Raw genomic sequence first — 18,394 nt, 5'->3', positions numbered from 1 at the left:
TTTCTCTTCTTCTTTCTATACAAAGATTGTTTTTTTGAAATACCAGGTGGAGTAGGTGGGGCAGGGTGTCAAGATCTGGAAACTCAAAATATTACTAGTGCAGAACTGCTTCCTGACAAAGATCACCACATCAAGACCACAACCTTACATTTAACACACTACTAACAAAAGATCAATTAGAAGTAGGTTTCTCTTCTCATTATGAATTTCTGTATGACAGAAAGAGGAAGGAACTTCCTCCTGAAGATTAGAGAGGGAAGGGAGCTATGATTCGTCCTCACTCCAGAGTACCATTTTAAAAACAGCAGCGAGAGGAAAAAAGAAGGGTGAGCAAGAATGTCAGAAAATCTCATCTATGCTGATTTGAACTTGACTGAATCAACCAGGCCCAGACTACAGAAAGTCACTGATGCCCAAGGTAAGTCGATCGATCTGCACTGAGCTTTCTTTTTATTCTTCAGCCTCTCTCCCACATATTTTGAAAGAGTGCCATGGAGCACCAAAACCCCAAAGAGGATGAAGGAAATGTGAGGGCCAGTGCTGTGAAAAAACTGCAGGTGGGGTGTACATGTAGGTTTTTTACACCCTAAAAAGGGGATTGTTATGAGATCTACTTTTCATTTGTTAAGGTGCAAGTGTGAGGGGGAGTTTCTTGTGTGATATTGAGTAGTTTCTATCAATTTAGGAGATTATTCCACAGGTGAACATCAACTGGTCCTGATCGAGGCATGTTCTCATGCATCAGACTCTGATTCCTGCAGCAAACTGACCAGGAGTTTCTGCTGTTTGAAGCAGTCTTGTGCGTAGCCTGTTTCTGCCTCCTGAGCATAGCAAGCATTGCTTCAGGGTTTTTGCCTCCTGGCTTTGTCTGTACAAACCACTTGTTTAATAAATCAAGCATAAAATGTTTCATGGACAGATTTAGTTTGTTTTAGTATAAATGTCTTTGTAAAATTCTAACCTTAAATTTATCGTCCCTTAATGCGCTAGGAACTATTGCATAAACTTTTGCACTTATTTTTCTACATTTGCATAAAATTACATCCTAAAATAACAGACTTCATACACTTTGTATCTGTGTTTCGTTTTCTTTTTTCTTTCCTTTCTTTTTAACCTTACTATCTCTTTGACAGAAATAGTAGTTTCTATTTCTTGCCACTCTGTGCTTGTCTTTTGCATAAAGTGTGATTCCTTGTCATCTATTTTGAGATGGCTGGAGTTTCTAATGCCCCAAGAAACAGTGTTTCTATCACCTCTTTCAATAGATTACTCCACAGCTAAACAGCTACAGGTACCCATAATAGATGCCTCCTGATTAAATGTTCCCTTTTCCTTATAATTTAATTTACAGTTTTTATACAGTTTTAATAGCATTTTTATGTTTCTCTGCTTGTGCTTTTCTGGAAAACCCCTATCAACTCTTCTCTTAATTTATGCACAGTATTTCCCAGTGATTCTGCATATATTACAGAAAACAGCTCAAACACTGATTTCTGTCTTCTTTTTCTTTCTCCCCCAGTTTGCTATTTTCTCTGTGATAATGGATTCCCACAATCAAATGCAGTGTTCACAAAGGAATGAAATTAATTCCATAAGCCAGGAGAATGCACTTAAACTCATAGAAGACATTAACTCTGTATGTTGATAGAAAAAACCGGGCTCAGTGCTGCATGTCAGGATGACTTTCAATGTCTTATAAAATTGCAACATCGTATTTCTTAATTTCCACTCCCTTTTTATGTGTCCCTGCCTTTCCTTCCTTCCTCACACGCTTTGTTCCATACTCATTTGTATTTATGATCTGCAGATGTTAGAAGTTTTCACTTTTCTCACTGTCTTATCGTTAACTACTAACCCCTTCAAATTTAGCATGATCTGCGGTTTTCAGGTTTGCTTCGACGTTGTAGCCATTCTCACCACTCACATATGGATGTGAATTAAGACAATCAGACAACCTTAGACATTTTTCTCCACTTCTGTTTATATTTAAAATGCGTGTGCATGTGCCCATGTCTCCTCTGTTATTGTCTGCACTGAAGATAAACCAGATCTGTTTCCGCCTATAGCAAGTCCTCTAAGGTGTGAATCCAACAGACAAAAATATTATTTGGGCATAGTTAAATATAACCACATAAATCAGTTGTTGTCATGTGTTTAGAATTTCACATCATTTCAGTCATTTTTGTTCCATTTAAGATGTTTCTCAACTTTCTCTGTTATTTTTGCCTGGTTTTAGGTTCTATATACGCAGAAGTGAAAGTGCAGTCCCTAGACAAAAATGCTGCAGCTAGAAACACATCATGCGGTGAGTTTTTAGCTGTCTGCTAAATGGAAATTAATTTAAACAATGAGAGGAGAGGAGGCCATTCCTTATTTTCCAAAAATGCAGTGATACAAAGCCATATGGGAGTCAGGAAGATACAGTCATCTGCTTTACGTAGCCAGAGCAGGGGGCAGTTGATGTGTTGCCTTATATGCAACTGAACACTTGTTGGCTTCACTGATATCAGGAAGCATTTCTTTACAGAACGGGTTATTAGGCAGTGGAATGGATTGCCCAGGGAGGTGGTAGAGTCCCCATCCCTGGAGGTGTTTAAGAGTAGGGTTGACATAGTGCTGAGGGATATGGTGTAGATGGGAACTGGCAGTGTTAGGTTAATGGTTGGACTAGATGATCTTCAAGGCCCTTTCCAACCTAGTTGATTCTGTGATTCTGTGATTCTGTGATATAAGAGCACAAATACAGTTTGGGCCAAAGAACCCATATATGATGCCTTTCTGTAATACTTTCACATTACTTTGCATCTACTCAGGGACTTCCTGAGACAGATGTGATTCTATTTATGTATCCTCAATGGATTTCTCTTCTACAAACTTGCCAAATCTGCCCTCGGTTCTATGCACAGCCCTGATTTCTATAACATCCTTTGATGAGAGGATCCACAGTTCTTTTTAACATCACATGAAGAACCAGCTGCATTTTTTTCACTCTCAACTGACCTCCTATTAGATTCAGCTGATGTTCACTGAAAGAGACAGTAAGCAGCCAAACCCTATCCAAGATCTCCATGACACTCAGGATTTTATATAACTCCTAATCACCTCTTTTCCATACTGCAAAACCCTAGTCTACACCATCCTTTACTGCTTCCCTTCTCTGAACCTTTTCCTATAAGCTTTTTGAAATAAGGATCGTAGAACTGCATGCACCATTGAAGGTAGGGATGAATCGTGGACAGACAAAACAGCCCTGATTTTTGTTTCTTTTCCTTCTGAATAATTCCATTCTTGGTAGGTGCCTTCTATTGGTCATATGTTGCCAGGATGCTATCCTTCAATAATATATGGGCTGCCGGTATGGATTTCATTCTCATAGCCATTCTTCTTAAGTTCTTTTTAATAAGTGCCCTCTCCTTCCTGTAGTTCCCCTCTTTTACCCATTAGCACTCTATTTTTCCTTATGTAGTCTAGTACTATGATGACTGTCTCCCTTTTAACCCCTTCCTCATATACACAGTGTACTGGGATGCTGTTCAGTTACCTAACCACAGGTGTCCAAAGCCATCTGGGAAGCATCAATACATTTGGTCTGGCTTCAGTATGCAAATCTGGAAGGCCACAGATTCTTGGAGGTCTTGTGTAGCATCTTCCAGATCTGTGCAGTTATCTGATACCAGAGGGTATCTCAGAGGGCAGAAGCCAGCCCTTTTCAGGTACCTGATATCTGAGTATTTTAGTCTGGGGTGGACATTCCAGGTCTTCCCATCTTATTTTTCAGACTTCTAGTATTTGTGTAGAAGCTAGTGTGACATACCTGTTGTTTGCTTCTTAACACTTTATTTAAATGACAGTCAGTGTTGCATTTTCTGCTTGAGTGTTTATATACTCTGACCTTCCCTTTTCCTGAGAACACAGTGGTTTTGAAGTCACACATAATGGTAATATCAACCTAAACTGCTCTTTAGCCCATGTCAGCTTCCCCTTCCTCATTTCAAGAGTGAGTTACAACCTTCAGCCCCTGCCAGCTTGCTCTTATTAATTTTAAAAGTTATGTAAAATCTTCCAGATGTCATGTCCAGCAGCTTGACTCCCTTATAGTTAAGATGAAATCTGTTCCACTTGAACACTCTGCACCAGATGTGTCCCAAATTCCTGAAGAATCAGGAATCTGGATCTTTATCCCATCTTCTCAGCCAGGTGCTAAAATGCTGCCTTGTCATTTCTCCCTCCAGTCTTGCACAGGGTACTGGGACCATTTCTGGAATTGCGCCTTAGGATTCCTGGTCACCAACCTCCTTCCTACAAGCTTCCATTTTGCTACTAAAACTTCTCTCCACCCCTCGCAGTCTTGTTCATAACCACATGGACTAGTGTAGCAGTAGACAGTTTGCACCTATCAGATAGATTTTTTGATTAGTGCAATCAACATGTTTTCAGGGTGCGACCATTTCCTGACCAAACCTCCTCAGGCAGAAAACCAGACTTCTTGAGTGCTGCCTTCTTTAAGAGACTGGTTTAAAATCAGTCTAGTTTAATATTATACTAAGTATGATAGCTTCTCAACATTTCAGTAACTCAAATAGCAATGCACAAGTAGGTGTGAAAATGAGGTTACCAGACAGAACAAACCAGATATCGACTGCAGATAGGATGAAGATTCAGGATGGCTTCCTCATTTATCTAAAATTTTTTACTTTACAGAGCAGGGGTAATAGCAGCAAAAACCTCAATTTGATTTTCAGATCCTACTTGTCACACAGACACCATAAACTTCAAAGATAGCAGAAGACGTAAGTAAATACCCTAGCAGATACATGAATCAGGAAGAGATGGAAAGCTCTCCTTTACATTTTAATTCAGTGTCTGATGAGTCCAGTCAGCCACTGAACATACTATTTGTCCCCTTTTGGACCTGCTTTTTCTCTATAGCACCCAGCCAGTTTCCACTGAGGTGACAGACTAATGAATATCACAAGGATCCCCTTGAAGTAAATCCTGAACAAAAGCCCATAAACAACAGTCAAAAGAGAAATAGGGGACAGTTCAGCTCCTCTGAAAAATTTGCTGTGTTGAGGAGTATAACATGGCAGGAACTTTATCTGGTAGGTTGATTTGCTTTCGCTTTCATGTTGTTATAGAGGACAGATAAGGATCCCAGTGAGCACTTAACTCTAGTATCATAATATAAATATATAAATATAAATATTATATTTATATATAAATATAATATCTAGTATTTTTCTGTCTATGTGTAGGTAAAATCTGCTGCTCCCGAACATGTGTCGCTGTATTGGTTGCTGTGACAATCCTCCTACTGGTCTCAGCGGTGTGTCTGATAGTTATGTGTAAGTCCTGCTAAAAATGTAATAACTGCAATTGATTTGTGACTCTCACCCACTGACTGTTGTCTAATGTCGGGGTCACCATTAGCCGGGGTCCTTATTTCTCCATGCGGGAACAGAAACGACGCAACACCAATGTGATGATCAGGTCGTCCATCTTTTTTTATTCTTTCTTTATTCCTTTTCTGGTTACATTTATACTCTACTAAGTTCCGTACACGCACTCATCTATCTTCTAATAGGCTACAGGTCATCTACACGCGCTGTTCACGCGCCTCTACAAGCATTTGCATTGGTTAATTGCAATTAGCACGTAAAGCCCAAAACTTGCCAAAACTCCCTTATCTCATACCCTGTTTTGCTCAGACTTGTGTGCTTTTGCTGACCACAGGTGTTTCTCACTTATCTGCTATCTTGTGTGTTTTTGCCAGCCTTATTTGCTGGCCTTGTCTTCGTCCTTGCATTCTTCTGTCTGCACTAACTTTCTCCCAGCGCGGCCCAGACTCCTACAGTCTAAGTCATGACATCCAAACCCAGTAGCAACAGAAGGCTAGTTTGAAGGCACGGGACAGTAGTTTTTAGCCAACCATGGCCATAAGAGGAAATCTGTAAAAGAGTTGAGTGGTTTGAAAGTTTAAAATTCCAAAAGAGAAAAAGCCAAAACCCAATTAAAAAACTGACAAAGTTAGAGCAATAAATGATTTATTATACAAATGTTTTGAAGAAACAAGTCAAGATTAGATAATGCCTATTATGACTATTATGATTGCTATCCGTGAGAATATTTCAAGGCAATGATCTTGTATCATGTCACCAAGGGTCCATAACACCAAAAATCTTTAAATAAATATGAATAAAAGCTAATTTGAAAGAGGTAGCTAAGTCACAACTTAAAGGAATTTGCTTGTCCCTTACTCAAATAAAAGCTTAGTACTATGTCTCTCTGCATATATATCACTGAGTTCATAACAATCTTTAAACTGCATAAAAGGATATATATATTTTTAGAAAGAAAGCATTCTTATCTTCATTGGAAAAAAACCCCAAATTTTAATAGAGCCATGTGGTACTTTCCTTTGAATATTTTCAAGTAACCATTTTTAAATTTCAGATGTGGTTGCTTGTTTCTTTTCATCCTTTGATAGTTGAGTAAGCTTAAGAGGCTTCCACAATAAATCACACTCAAGTCCCAGAGTCTACTCAGAGATGCACATGGAGAAACTCTTTCTGAAGACATGCCAAAACCTGTCATCCATGGAATTTAAAAAATAGGATTGGGGGAGGTAATTGTTTTTTCTTTTTCAAGGCAAAGAATAAAGGAGGGATGTCTGATAGTGCTCTGACCTTTATAAAATGTAAAATACCACAGGAAAGGTAAAATTTCAAAAAGAAAACAAACAACAAACCAACATAACAAGGTGAAATTACCAGCATTAGTAGAACTTTAAGTCAGGAGTTGAATGAGGAGTCATTAGACTTTAATTCAGGTCTGGCTTCAGGTATAGTTACTTTGTTTGGATTTAGTACTGCCTCAGTGAACCAAAAAAATACTCCTAAGAAACTTGAGATCTAGATCAAACTTGAGAAACTAAATCAAATTAGTTTTTAATTTCAATACCATACAGTTTTCACTTGTATTCCAAATGAAAACGGTTGTCATTTTCACCCTTTTATTTCTAAGTTTTAATTTTATATGAGTTTTCCATGCAGTTTTGTTTTGTCAAATATGCCATTGTTGATGAACAGCTTGTTTAAATGAACTAAACTGTCACCTTTTGATATTGCTGCATCATAAAAGAGCTCTGGAGGCCAGAAGGCATTTTCCATTTCTGTTCATGAAAATGACAAAAATTTTACTCAGTAGAACCTGACCAGAAATTTTTATGATTTTTATATCAGTGTCATATCCTTTTCTTTTTCTTTTTGAGAAAATTTATCTGCTAGTAAGTAAAAAAGTGGCACTGCAGTTCATGAGCTGGTCTTCCAAGAACAGGCAGGTCTAACTTTGTTTCAAATGATCCTTCATATTAATTAAATTTTGCTCTTTTCTGAAACCAGAAGTTGAAATCCAGCCTCAAGATATATGCATATAAATGCATATATGCATGAAAAACATAAAATTTCAAACTGATGTTTCTGTTTTATTTTTTCTTGTTGCTCTAGGGATTCAGTAAAAGGCAAAGAAAGCCTTGATGTTCCAAATTAGCATATGACTAAAGCATGATAAAATTCAGTGTTAAGTTGCTCCAATTAGAAAATAACACATTGTCGCTTTGTTAAGATTTGTGCCTTTGAACCATTTTCAGTAATGCTGCTGTCTGAATCTCTCAGGCAGATTTCAGAGTTAAAGGTGACAATATTCCAGGTGAAAATATTGACCCACCATTTATGTGTCGTAAATTGATTTCCATCCAGTAGGAGAATCAGTAGGGTGGTGTTCATTTTTGTAAGGCATACCAGTATGCATTAATTTCTAATTTTTCACAGAAATAAATGCTTTAAATTAATGGTAGGTAGTTTTAGTCCCAGTATTTGGTACTATTATATACTAAGGACTTCAGGGTATCTTTACAAGCAGTACTTCAAGCTTCCACCCACAGGCTCAGGCTATATGCAAAACCCAGCTTCTTCATCTTCTAAAATGAAACGTTCCTGAAAAGTGAATTCTGTTTCTTCCTCTTCCAAACACGTGGTTGCTCCTTCAGCTTCAGTCCTCAGCTTTAACTTCATTATTTCCACCAAGATGAACTGTTTTAATGTACTATAAAATATAATGCATACTTTATCATGTGTATCTCTGTCTACAGGTTTGGATGTAATTCTATATACCAGAGCTTTAAGAACCTTTGTTTTCAAATGTTTGGACATACACCTTTCTTTGTGGGTTGTTTTGGGGTTTTTTTATAGTGATATGTAAGACTCAACTTCCCCTACACCAATATATTGGAAGTTAATCCCTAAAAGGAACAGGGCAAATCATACAATTTGGTCTCCACGAAATTAGACTTTTATTGATCAACTTTGATCTTTGAATTGTAAATGTAAGAACAGTATTATACATAGCCAGCATTTGGTTTTAGGTGCTACAGTGAAACTTTTTTCTCCCAACTCCAGAAGTCTAGTTCTTGCTTGCCATCAGGAAAGAAATGTAGATTAGTAGGACTTCCTAGGCAGTGTGTTTTTGAAGTGCGGCTTTTACAATTTATACTTCAGAGATTTGTAAAACAGTAGTTTGATAACTGTTTTTCACCAGGAGATGCCAACTCATTACAATCCCAGTAGAAAAAAAAAAAAAAAAAAAAGGCACTCAGACTCTGTAAAGTATTATTTAAAATGCTATATATATTAGAGTTAATGTTATAAAGAAAGAGAGGACAGTATAGAAAATTCTATGTCCCTTCAGATGCTGGGAACCCTAAGCAAAATTACAGAACAGATGAACTTGGTCCAATGACTCTTTTTCTGGGAAAGGAAATATAATCCTCTCCCAAAATAATACTGTTATTTCAAACCTATTTCCTTTCGGCACTCACTGTCTGACTCTAGGCTTACAGAAGAAGCTGATTAATCCTTTGTACTAAAACTGAGATTCACTTATGTCACTGCTCAGTTTGGAGTCTCTGGTAGTCCTTGAAATCCTTCTGGACATTTTTGGCAGTAGAGTTTCTGAAATCTTGATGGTTTATAGATAAAATTGAAACAAGATATGTAGGGAGAAGTGATATGTTGTATAAGACAAGCGTATATTTGTTAATTATTTCAATATTGAGTATTCTACTGAATCATCTAATGTAGTAGTTGGGGGGATATTTCAGCCATTAGGAGTATTTGGAGCTGCCAGACAAAAAAATTCTATATTCTCTTTATGATCGTCATAGGGCTAAAAGTTGTTTCATTTTGGCTATGAAGAACTCTCTGAGATGGAGTTGGTAGAAAAAATCCCCACGTGTTAAAGGCTGGTCAGGTTGTTTCTCACAACAGGCAAAAGTGTGCTACCTTCACCTTCCTAGTATTCTTTGTTTCTTGAGGAAATAATTAACTTCTGCAGCATTCTCTGAAAACTAAGTATCTTATTGAAATAAGATATTCAATAGGGCACAGATGCTCCTCAGGATTTTTGTCAGTAAAGTTTGGCTACAGAAAATATATTGGAAGAAGAGATGCCACATTTATGATAAAATAATGTATTTTTGCCAGGGGTGGGTACAAGGCAAAAAAGGATTCTCTGTAACAGACATGCTCACCTCTCAAACCCAATAGTTACTTCTTGTCAGCATAGTTATGACTGCATTCTGGTGGGCTGAACCCCCTTCCAAGGTATCAGTCCTACTGCACTATAGAGTCTTGCCTCTGTAAGGATGCAGAGGTACTAGGGAAGTGGTTCTACCCCAATAAAGTAAGAGCTCAGGTTGGCCACCTTCCTTGTTGATAGTTGCAGTTTGAATGCTTTGGGCTAGTAATCCATCCTTTCACTACCAATTTTCAATATCCAGAAGAGATTACGTGTCACTGAATCTAACTGCCACTCCACTTCTTTTCCCTCATCTTATTTTTGAGCTTACTGCTTGTAAACAAAGTTCTTCCTTTAATATTCTGTTTCTTTTATCATTTGTCTCTAGTATGAAGTCTGCAGAGATGTCAGTTCTTTCATGCTCCATGTCATTCTGGCACAAGTTTCTTAGAACTTTCTTTAATTCAATCTTTTCCTCATTTCCTATTCTTTTTTAAAAGGAATTTATCAATTTTGGTTTCAACTATAAGAATTCTACGCCTACAATTTTTAGTTTAATGTTTCTTTACTGTTATTATTCATCCCTTCATTGTTTAACTTCAAATAACCTCAAAAATGCCTCCTTAAAATTTGCTATAGACAATTTAGTAACTCTCAGTCAGTTGAAATAATAATACCCATTCATGAAATGGGCAATTGTGTCTCCAAAGCTGAGGTTTCCTAAGCAGAGAAGCTGAGAGACTATCAAGACTTTCTTACTGCTACACAGAGTCATGTGGAACAACATAATCCTCCTTTAGCCTGTTGACTGTGAGTGATCCCTGAACTCCATACTTTCAACAGGATCTATATTCTTGAGGGAGTTTCTAAACTGATAAAACCAAAGCCCTGAGAAGACATGAAAAATACATAAAAATCACATGAGCTTCTCTAGTAAACTAAACATAAGTTTAGTTCATCTGAGGCCTCAGCTACTTTCTTCACCCTCTCAAAGCTCTTTTTTTCCTTTTTTCTCTGTGATAAATTCAGGCTGTCTAGCTAGTCATCAGATAATAAAAATAAATTTGCAAGCCTCTTTCCACAGTCCCTTTTTCTTGGGGGTAAGAAGCCTCCTGTGGAGCACAAATTCCTCACAACCACTGTGTCAGAAGAAAGAGGAAAATCAATGCTATTCCAGCTTGGGTATCTGCTTTAAAACCTAAAATGAACACTGTTGTCTCATTTTGGTCTGGGGAGCAACACCATTAGACCAACTTCCAGCTGGGGCACAGGTGAGCTCTGCCTCAATATCTCAGCCCAGATGTTTGGGGTAGGAGCAGACAGTGACCACAGCTTCAAGCATGCCTAACCAAGAACAGATTGGATTGAGCACTGATCTCTCAAAGATGGCTCTTATTTGTTATTGCTATAGTTATGAGTATACTGTACACCATATTTACCGCTATTCTGAAATTGTGCAGCGCATTTTTTTGTTAAATTCCTGAGTTAGGCTCTTTAGAAATCTGCTCCTCAATATGGTACTACAGGTTTGGTTTTTTCCAATGGAGAAGCAAAACAGTGAGGAGTAGGCATTCTGTGTGGGGTGATGGTAGGTGTCAAAGAGGTCCGGAAGAGCTCTGATGGTGTATGGCAAAACAGTCAGTCATTAAAAGCAGAAATTGTATTGTTATTTCCAGACTATCCAACTGCAAGCAGCCCATCTGGCTCAGAACCATTCTCCACCACCTATGAAGAGGCACTAGGTAGGTAATCCTCTGTCATTCAAAAGACAGTTTCCAGAAGCCGTTAGATTGCCTTTTAAGGCTGGGGTGGGGGTGTGGGGGGTATGTGTATAGATTTTTGTTCAGAAAAAAAACAACCAAGCAAAAACTCTGACACCTCAGGAATAAACAGCCTTATCCTGGACACTCATAGGATGAGCTCTCAACGCCAGAGACATTTCACATTTTCATCTTCTTTGTAAGCAGTGTTTGGTCAGCACTGCGTTACTGTTTCAGAGGAAGAACTGATTACTCTCTCATGCTAGTACAGAGGAGCCCATGGCTAGGGGAATGGGCATGAATATAACAATCCCTTTGGTATCACAGCATTGTAGTAAGCATGATGGATCAATGTGCGTGTACTGCTTTTCAAATACCCCTCCATTCTTAGCATTTTAATGAAGTGCAATTCCCTTTTGTCATTTAGGAGCTGCTGGATAACCAACAAAACTACATCACACAGTCCCTGTCTCCCTGAATCGTATCACCCTTTCCAGGTCCCACCTCTGTTCCTCCTGCTACCCTGCCTGGCAATGGAGAGAAATGTTCTTTCTTTCAGTAGCATCACTATTGCCGTAATTTGCAGCAGGCAAAGAAGACATCTGAAAACTGAAAGCTGCTTTTTACCCTCACCATTTGTCTTTATCTCCTGAGCAAAGATTTAAAAGGCTGGATAATGTTATCTGTGATCCTAATTCTCTGACTCATGCCTAGGGACTCCTGGGGTGGTATTAGCTATTAGCAGGGATCCACGGTGGTCTGGTGAAAATTACAATCAGGATCACACAGGTAATTTTCTGGCTGTAACTTACTTTCTTGCCTTTCTTCTGTAATGGGATCCTTTCATTAGTGTGAACATGGATTTTTCCACACCTGTTCTTACCTCCTGCAGGCTGCCCCCAAGGCTGGCAAAAATATGGGGAAAAATGCTACTTCTTTTCTCAAAGAAAGGAAGAAAAAGACTGGAACGCCTCCCGTAAAGAATGTATTGACATGAAGTCAGACCTGGTGATCATTGACAACAAAAAAACACTGGTGAGATCTGAATTCATGGGGCTGCTTCTAGAATTTCTTGACCTGTATGCCAAAGGATGGATGGGTTACGCTTGTGTCTTCTCATGTTAGATGTCTTTGGGGGTCTATAATCTACTGCTAGCTGTATACACCAAACCCCTCTGTATGGTAGCAATCACCTTCACAGTAAGATGCATCTCATTGCTTGAAGTCTTGCGTCTGGAAGCTTCTCTCCCCGAGCATGCTCCCATGCAAATAAGCAAACTCTCCGCCTAGCTGGCTTGTGTTTTAAAGAGATTTAGCACACAAACCAAGACCAAGCAAGTCAAACAGACACTTATGTGTGAGAGCCATTGCTTTGACAAAAACTGAAAAGGCTTTCCCATCACAACCAGAATAGAAAAGTGTCTCCAGGTATCAAGTCACACCTGGCTAACTACGATGTATATTTTTAATGGTATCACAAGTGTGTTATTCTAGTCTGTTCCTAAGAAGCCTCAGGAAGAGAGATGAAATTAAATAAAATTGGAAAAATTCAGCCTCTGAAGCTGTGGAAAAAGATGGTGTGGCTGGACGCACACTGTTCTCTTGGCTGTTTAGCACTAAGCTTTCTGTGTAACTCTGGTGAAGAAAATGTAATTTTAATGTATTACCATTGGTTTTTTTTCCTTTCTAGCAATATCTTATTTCACAATCAAAAGGTCATTACTACTTACTTGGTCTCACCTACTCTGAGAACGAGAAGAAGTGGAAGTGGATTAACAACGTGGCACATAGCACAGACATGTAAGCTTATTCCAGCAAGTCACTGTGATGCAACATCTGGAAGCCAGAGCCACCAACAGGAAGTACAAGCAAGATCAGAGACTGCAATTTGTAGCAACCGTGAGATTCAGGTGCTTCAGCACATGCCTGTGAGAAGTCAAATGGAGCTTGTAAATCACATGGGAACACAGGCATGTCACATCAGGAGGGCAAGAGAGGACACAGCTGTAGTTCTGGCAGGGAAGGAGGAATCTGGCTAGATGGAGTTCAACAGGGAAAGAAAGGATATACTAGGCAGGTACAAGAGAGACTGTGATGTCAACACCATTGAATGGAGGCTACCAAAGAGGGGGAAGGTCTCTGGATAGGAAAGCATAGCGTATACACTTCTGTTGAGGTCTGGGGAAGAAAATTAAGGAATGGGAGGGAGGCTCCAATAAGGCAGCTTCTAATCCTACTGACAATAATATAGCTTAGCAGCAAGGCCAGGTGCCACTCTGTCTTTCATGGAAGTGATGCTGACTGCCTTGCATCCAGCTAGGTCAGGAATGCAACTAAATCTGCCTTTCTCTCCCTGTTCAGGTTTACTATAAGAAGAGACTTTTCTGACTATTTCTGCGCTGTCATTGGACCTAAAGAAGTAGAAACTGCATCTTGCAAAGGATCCCCAACAACACGAAATTTGTGTGAAAAAGCTTCAAATACTTCAGAAAGGCAGAAGGAGAGCTAAAAAAAAGAGGTCTGTAGAGCTTGAGCATGGAATGAGTGAGGAAGTTAGATTTGGTGTCTGTGGCTGAGATGAAGCTATGCCAGACTTTTCCTATGGAAGCCTCTTCACCAGTTCAGGAGGACATTTGCTCAAGGCCAGATTCTGACTAAATGATGCAAATTAAATTTAGAAAAATGCCAGTGACACCATTACCCTTATAGAATAAGATCTGCAAAAGCCACTTGTTATATCTAATAAAGCAAAGGATCTTAAGAGACCAAGAAGATATTTTCAATGCAGCTTCACTGCGTGAGACTAGCCTCCATTTCCCTCAGATGTGGGAAGCAGGTTTGGCGCATGAATAGGCCTGTTTGTTACTCAATTTATTTTTATAAGTTTGAAATTATTAATTACGGGAAAACTAGGTATAATTAATGTCATTTAGCAATGTTTGGTATGAGACACAAGTAATGTGTAGACATCTGTGATCCCAGAGAACCCTTCTGGGTCACAAGTCTCTGCCAGCTGGTGTTAAAGCTGTGCTAAATACCATAACTCTGCGGCATCTGATCATTCCCGTTTCCTTTGTTGGCTCAAAAGCACCCAGTTTTCTTCAAAGGGCCAGTAAAGCATAGATCCAGCCTTGATGAAGGGACAGCATCTTCCACTTGCTGTCGGATTAAATTTGTTCTGGCGCAGAGCTTCCGGGGGTTCACTGACTTCTATGGACAAGGGACCAGATAACGCTTCCCAAATACCATCTCTGAGATGTTGCCTGTTCCTTATATCTAGACAAAATATAGACTGCTAGACTCACCTCAATAATATAGGCAGTTTTCAAGCAAATTTTGAAGGAAAAGGTAATACAAATCACAGAGGTCAATGGGAGAAAACCCAATGTGAATATGTTCACAAGGTCAGCTTTCTCTGAGGAAATGACTGACTCATCTGAAATCAGGCTTTTATTAAAACATTTAATTAGGGTTCCACATATGAAATTATTAACAAGCTTTTTGGAAAAACAGATGTCATATATAATACAGTCAGTAGTGGCCTTGTTGCAAAACGCAGACATCTGTTAGTAATGCCTAAAGTGACATAAGGTTGTGTCTTAATAATGCAAGACTGGAAGACTATGTCAAAACAGGTGAAGATCCAAGCCTAATACAGTAAGAACTACATGACCTGAGGGGAATGTAGCAAAAGAAACGGAATGAAATGTAACAGCAGAAAGTGCAGTGGTACAGACTAATAACAAGAATTAAACTGGGAGTTTAGCAGTTAGAAATGACAAGAGACCTGTGCACTTCAGTCCGTGCTAAGCACAGGGAACTGCCAGCGTAGCATGGCTGTGAATAAAAAAGTAGTGCAGTCCTAGAATGTACTGGATATTTCCAGTAGAGATGAGACATGTTACCACCATGCTACAGGAAAAAACATCCTTATCTGTAGTAACATGAAGAGTTCAAGCCACCCATGCTGAACATGAACAACAACTGTAACAAGTACGAAGAATAATAACTAGCAGAGCCAGAATATGGAAAGGATGGATCTTACAAGAGATGATTAAGAAAGTCTGCATGGACTAGCTTAGTGAAATGACACATATGGAGGAATGCACTTATTGTCCATAAGTGTATCAGAATCGGTTAGAAAGGAGGGAGAAAAGTTAAGGTGATGTACAAATCTGACATGAAGTGAGGAATAAACTCATATAATAAACTCATATATAAAACTCATATAATAAGATCATATATAAAAATAAAAGTGAGGAACAAATAATTAAACTTTAATTTTAAGATGAAAATTTTATTCAGGTTAAGATATGTCAGGATTACCTTGAAAACCAGTCCAGAGTTAAAAATAAAGCCTGTTCAGAAACCATGTATTCTTTTTAGGATATAAGACTTTTTTTTTTTTTTTAAATTTGCTCTGAAGTCTATGTTCCCTAATTTCCAAACCTAATTTTTAGAAAATTTAACTGAAATATTTGATGATCAGGTGAACTTTTGGCTGTGTCTTCAAGCAGCTTGAGACCTGGGGCTTTGGATTCGGCTCTGAAATGTACAACTTCACAAGAAGAATTATACGGATAATTGTGATTGGAAATAATACCCAGCCCTTGGGCAACAGACTGTGCCAAGCTCCACCAGAACTCCAGCAGTTCATCCATTCATAGTAAAACAGTGCTTCTCTATGGGAAAAGCCAAGGCCTAGTTGTAATAGCTCAGAGGAAATTATTTAAAATATTTTATAGTCTTCACCTATTTATGTGTATTTCACACTTACAGGATATAATAACTTCAGCATCTACCTGAATTCCAGCCCTTGTACTCGTATGTTCTTATGCCCTGTGACAATACAGTGCAGACAATTCTCTGCTGCTTGACTTTTTTTTTTTTTTCCTTTCATGCTTAAACTTCTGCAAATCTTTCTGCTGATAAAAAAAATAATCAGTGTTTCCTCTCTTTGGAAAAACATCTGCAAGTGGACGGGGGAAGGATTATTAACATAATGTCTATTCTAGGAAGTGAAATGGGCCACCATCCTTTTCTGACTCAGATGACATTTGATCTGACACAACTCACTTCTCTGCAGCGAAGCTTTCCGTCAAGAGCAGTTTGGCTGCATGAAAACTATGTAACCAGAATAATCCTTGGCACATGCTAGTCACCAGATCATACTTAGCTTTTTGTGGGAGAACGCAAGCGTTTCAGGCTAAATCTGAGCAAAAGAAAGTACAACAACTCAACAGCACTGAGTTTTAAAGCAGCCTGCAAGCAAGACAATATCCAGAAAGGTTTTGCTGCTATTCTTATCTCTGTCTGTCCTGGTTTCAGCTGGGATAGAGCTTTTAATTTTTTTTCCTTCTTAGTAGCTAGAATAGTGCTGCATTTTGGATTCAGGATGGGATTTGACATGAGAAGAATGTTAATAATGTACTGATGGGTTTAGTTGTTGCTAAGGAATCAAGGACTCTTCAACCTTCCATGTCCTGCCAGTGCGCAGGTACACAAGAAGCTGGGATAGAGCAGAGCCAAAACAATTGGCCAATGGAATATTCCATATCATATAACATTATGCTCAGTATACAGATAAGGGTTGACCGGGAAGCTCACTATCACTTCTGGGATTGTGGCTTCAGGATTCTCTCTTCTCTGGGATCACTACCCGGGAATGGGCTGGGTATCGGTCAGTGGGTGGTGAGCAATCACACTGTGCATTACCTGTTTGTATCTTCTATTATTACTATTATTATTATCATTACTATTTTAATGTTATTTTGTTTCAATTATTAAATTGTTTTTATCTCAACCTACGAGTCTCCTTACCCTTATCCCTCTGATTCTCTCTCCCATTCCCTGGGGCTGGGGGAGGGTGAGCGAGCAGCTGCCTGGTGTTTGGCTGCCAGATGGAATAAAACCATGACACTGTCCTTCTTATATTCTGCTTTGTCCAACCCCTTTTACAGTGCAATGCTTTCCTTGAACACAGCGTGAAGTGCTGAGGTCACAGCCACAGATCAGGGTCTAGTTTAGCAGATGCAAATATATGATTAAAAGATGCTTTCTCCGCAACCAAAACGCAAGACAAGAAACAACTGATGGAGGGAAAAGAAATGGATGTGATTCTGTGGTTGCATCATTGGCCAAAGAATGACACACCTGTTACCTGGACCATTGGTGGAGGACCCTCCACCCTCTGTGTGTGTGTTATCATCTGCATTCTAACTACATATCTGGTTATATCAAGGGAAAGAGATTGTTGGATGGTGCAAATTTCTACTTTGGAAAAGAGAGAAGCACTCTTTTCCTTCGTTATAGGAAATAACAGATATGATCAGTTTTCAGCCAACGAGTCCAAAGGTCTCATCATGGAAACTCTTGCTGGTATTATCTTCTAGATGTGTAAGGTATCAAGACACATTAGAGATGCACTGGCTAAGAAAGCAATGGGCATGTTGATTGATAGATAAATTAACAGATGGGTAATATTGGCATAATAATGTGATAATAAATCCTCTTCTAGCATATGAATGGAAGATACCTTGACATGCTACTTTCTCACAGCTTGCTTAGATAAACAGAATACCACTGAGGGGCAAGGAGGGGGAGTAAGCAAAAAACCCCAGAATAAGCTTGTGAGTTGGAAATAAACCTGTCCCTGGCAAATGACCAGAGGAAATGAGAAACATCTCTTAGAAATCAGCTACTCAAATAATTGACTGTGTTTCTATGTGTTTCGGAGAAGGCTGTGGACCTTGAGCATGTGCGTGTGTGAAAAGGATGACAAAGTTGCAAGTCTCAGGAGGATTTAACATTCATTATACAACATAAAGCATGACTAGTAGAAGCAGTATCATGTATTTTCAATGACATTCTCAAAACCAGCCCAGACACAAGACAATAAGGATGAAGATTCTGATTTTCATTTTTTCTTTCTTTCTTATTTCAGACTGAAAGTCTGAAAGCACCAATTTCAGCTGTGCTGTAATTGAACTAGATGCTGGGAATGATCTGTCTTGTCCTGTCCCACCTTGTTAGATTACAAAAGTATACTCAACTTCCATATT

At 38.8% G+C, this 18,394-nt stretch overlaps 1 protein-coding gene across 5 annotated transcripts; it reads left to right on the top strand.

The window, feature by feature from the left end:
* The first annotated feature begins 303 nt into the window (after positions 1 to 303).
* Positions 304 to 17,136, top strand: LOC141944818 (C-type lectin domain family 5 member A-like). Of its 5 annotated transcripts, XM_074872018.1 has the most exons (9): positions 315 to 418; positions 2,237 to 2,305; positions 5,256 to 5,345; positions 11,250 to 11,315; positions 12,048 to 12,122; positions 12,226 to 12,368; positions 13,024 to 13,133; positions 13,695 to 13,851; positions 15,823 to 17,136. In XM_074872018.1, exons 1-8 carry the CDS (start codon positions 337 to 339, stop codon positions 13,840 to 13,842), a joined length of 783 nt encoding a protein of 260 aa, XP_074728119.1. In that variant the 5' UTR covers positions 315 to 336; the 3' UTR covers positions 13,843 to 13,851; positions 15,823 to 17,136. The 5 variants fall into 5 exon arrangements, with proteins under 5 accessions (XP_074728120.1, XP_074728119.1, XP_074728117.1 ...); XM_074872016.1 differs by having other exon boundaries at positions 13,695 to 17,136; XM_074872019.1 differs by lacking the exon at positions 2,237 to 2,305 and having other exon boundaries at positions 304 to 418; positions 13,695 to 17,136.
* Positions 17,137 to 18,394: the final 1,258 nt, after the last annotated feature.

The sequence above is a fragment of the Strix uralensis genome, chromosome 5, assembly GCF_047716275.1.
Source record: "Strix uralensis isolate ZFMK-TIS-50842 chromosome 5, bStrUra1, whole genome shotgun sequence".
NCBI lineage: Eukaryota > Metazoa > Chordata > Aves > Strigiformes > Strigidae > Strix > Strix uralensis.
Note: the sequence above shows the minus strand (reverse complement) of the source record. Positions and strands in the feature narration are given on the sequence as shown.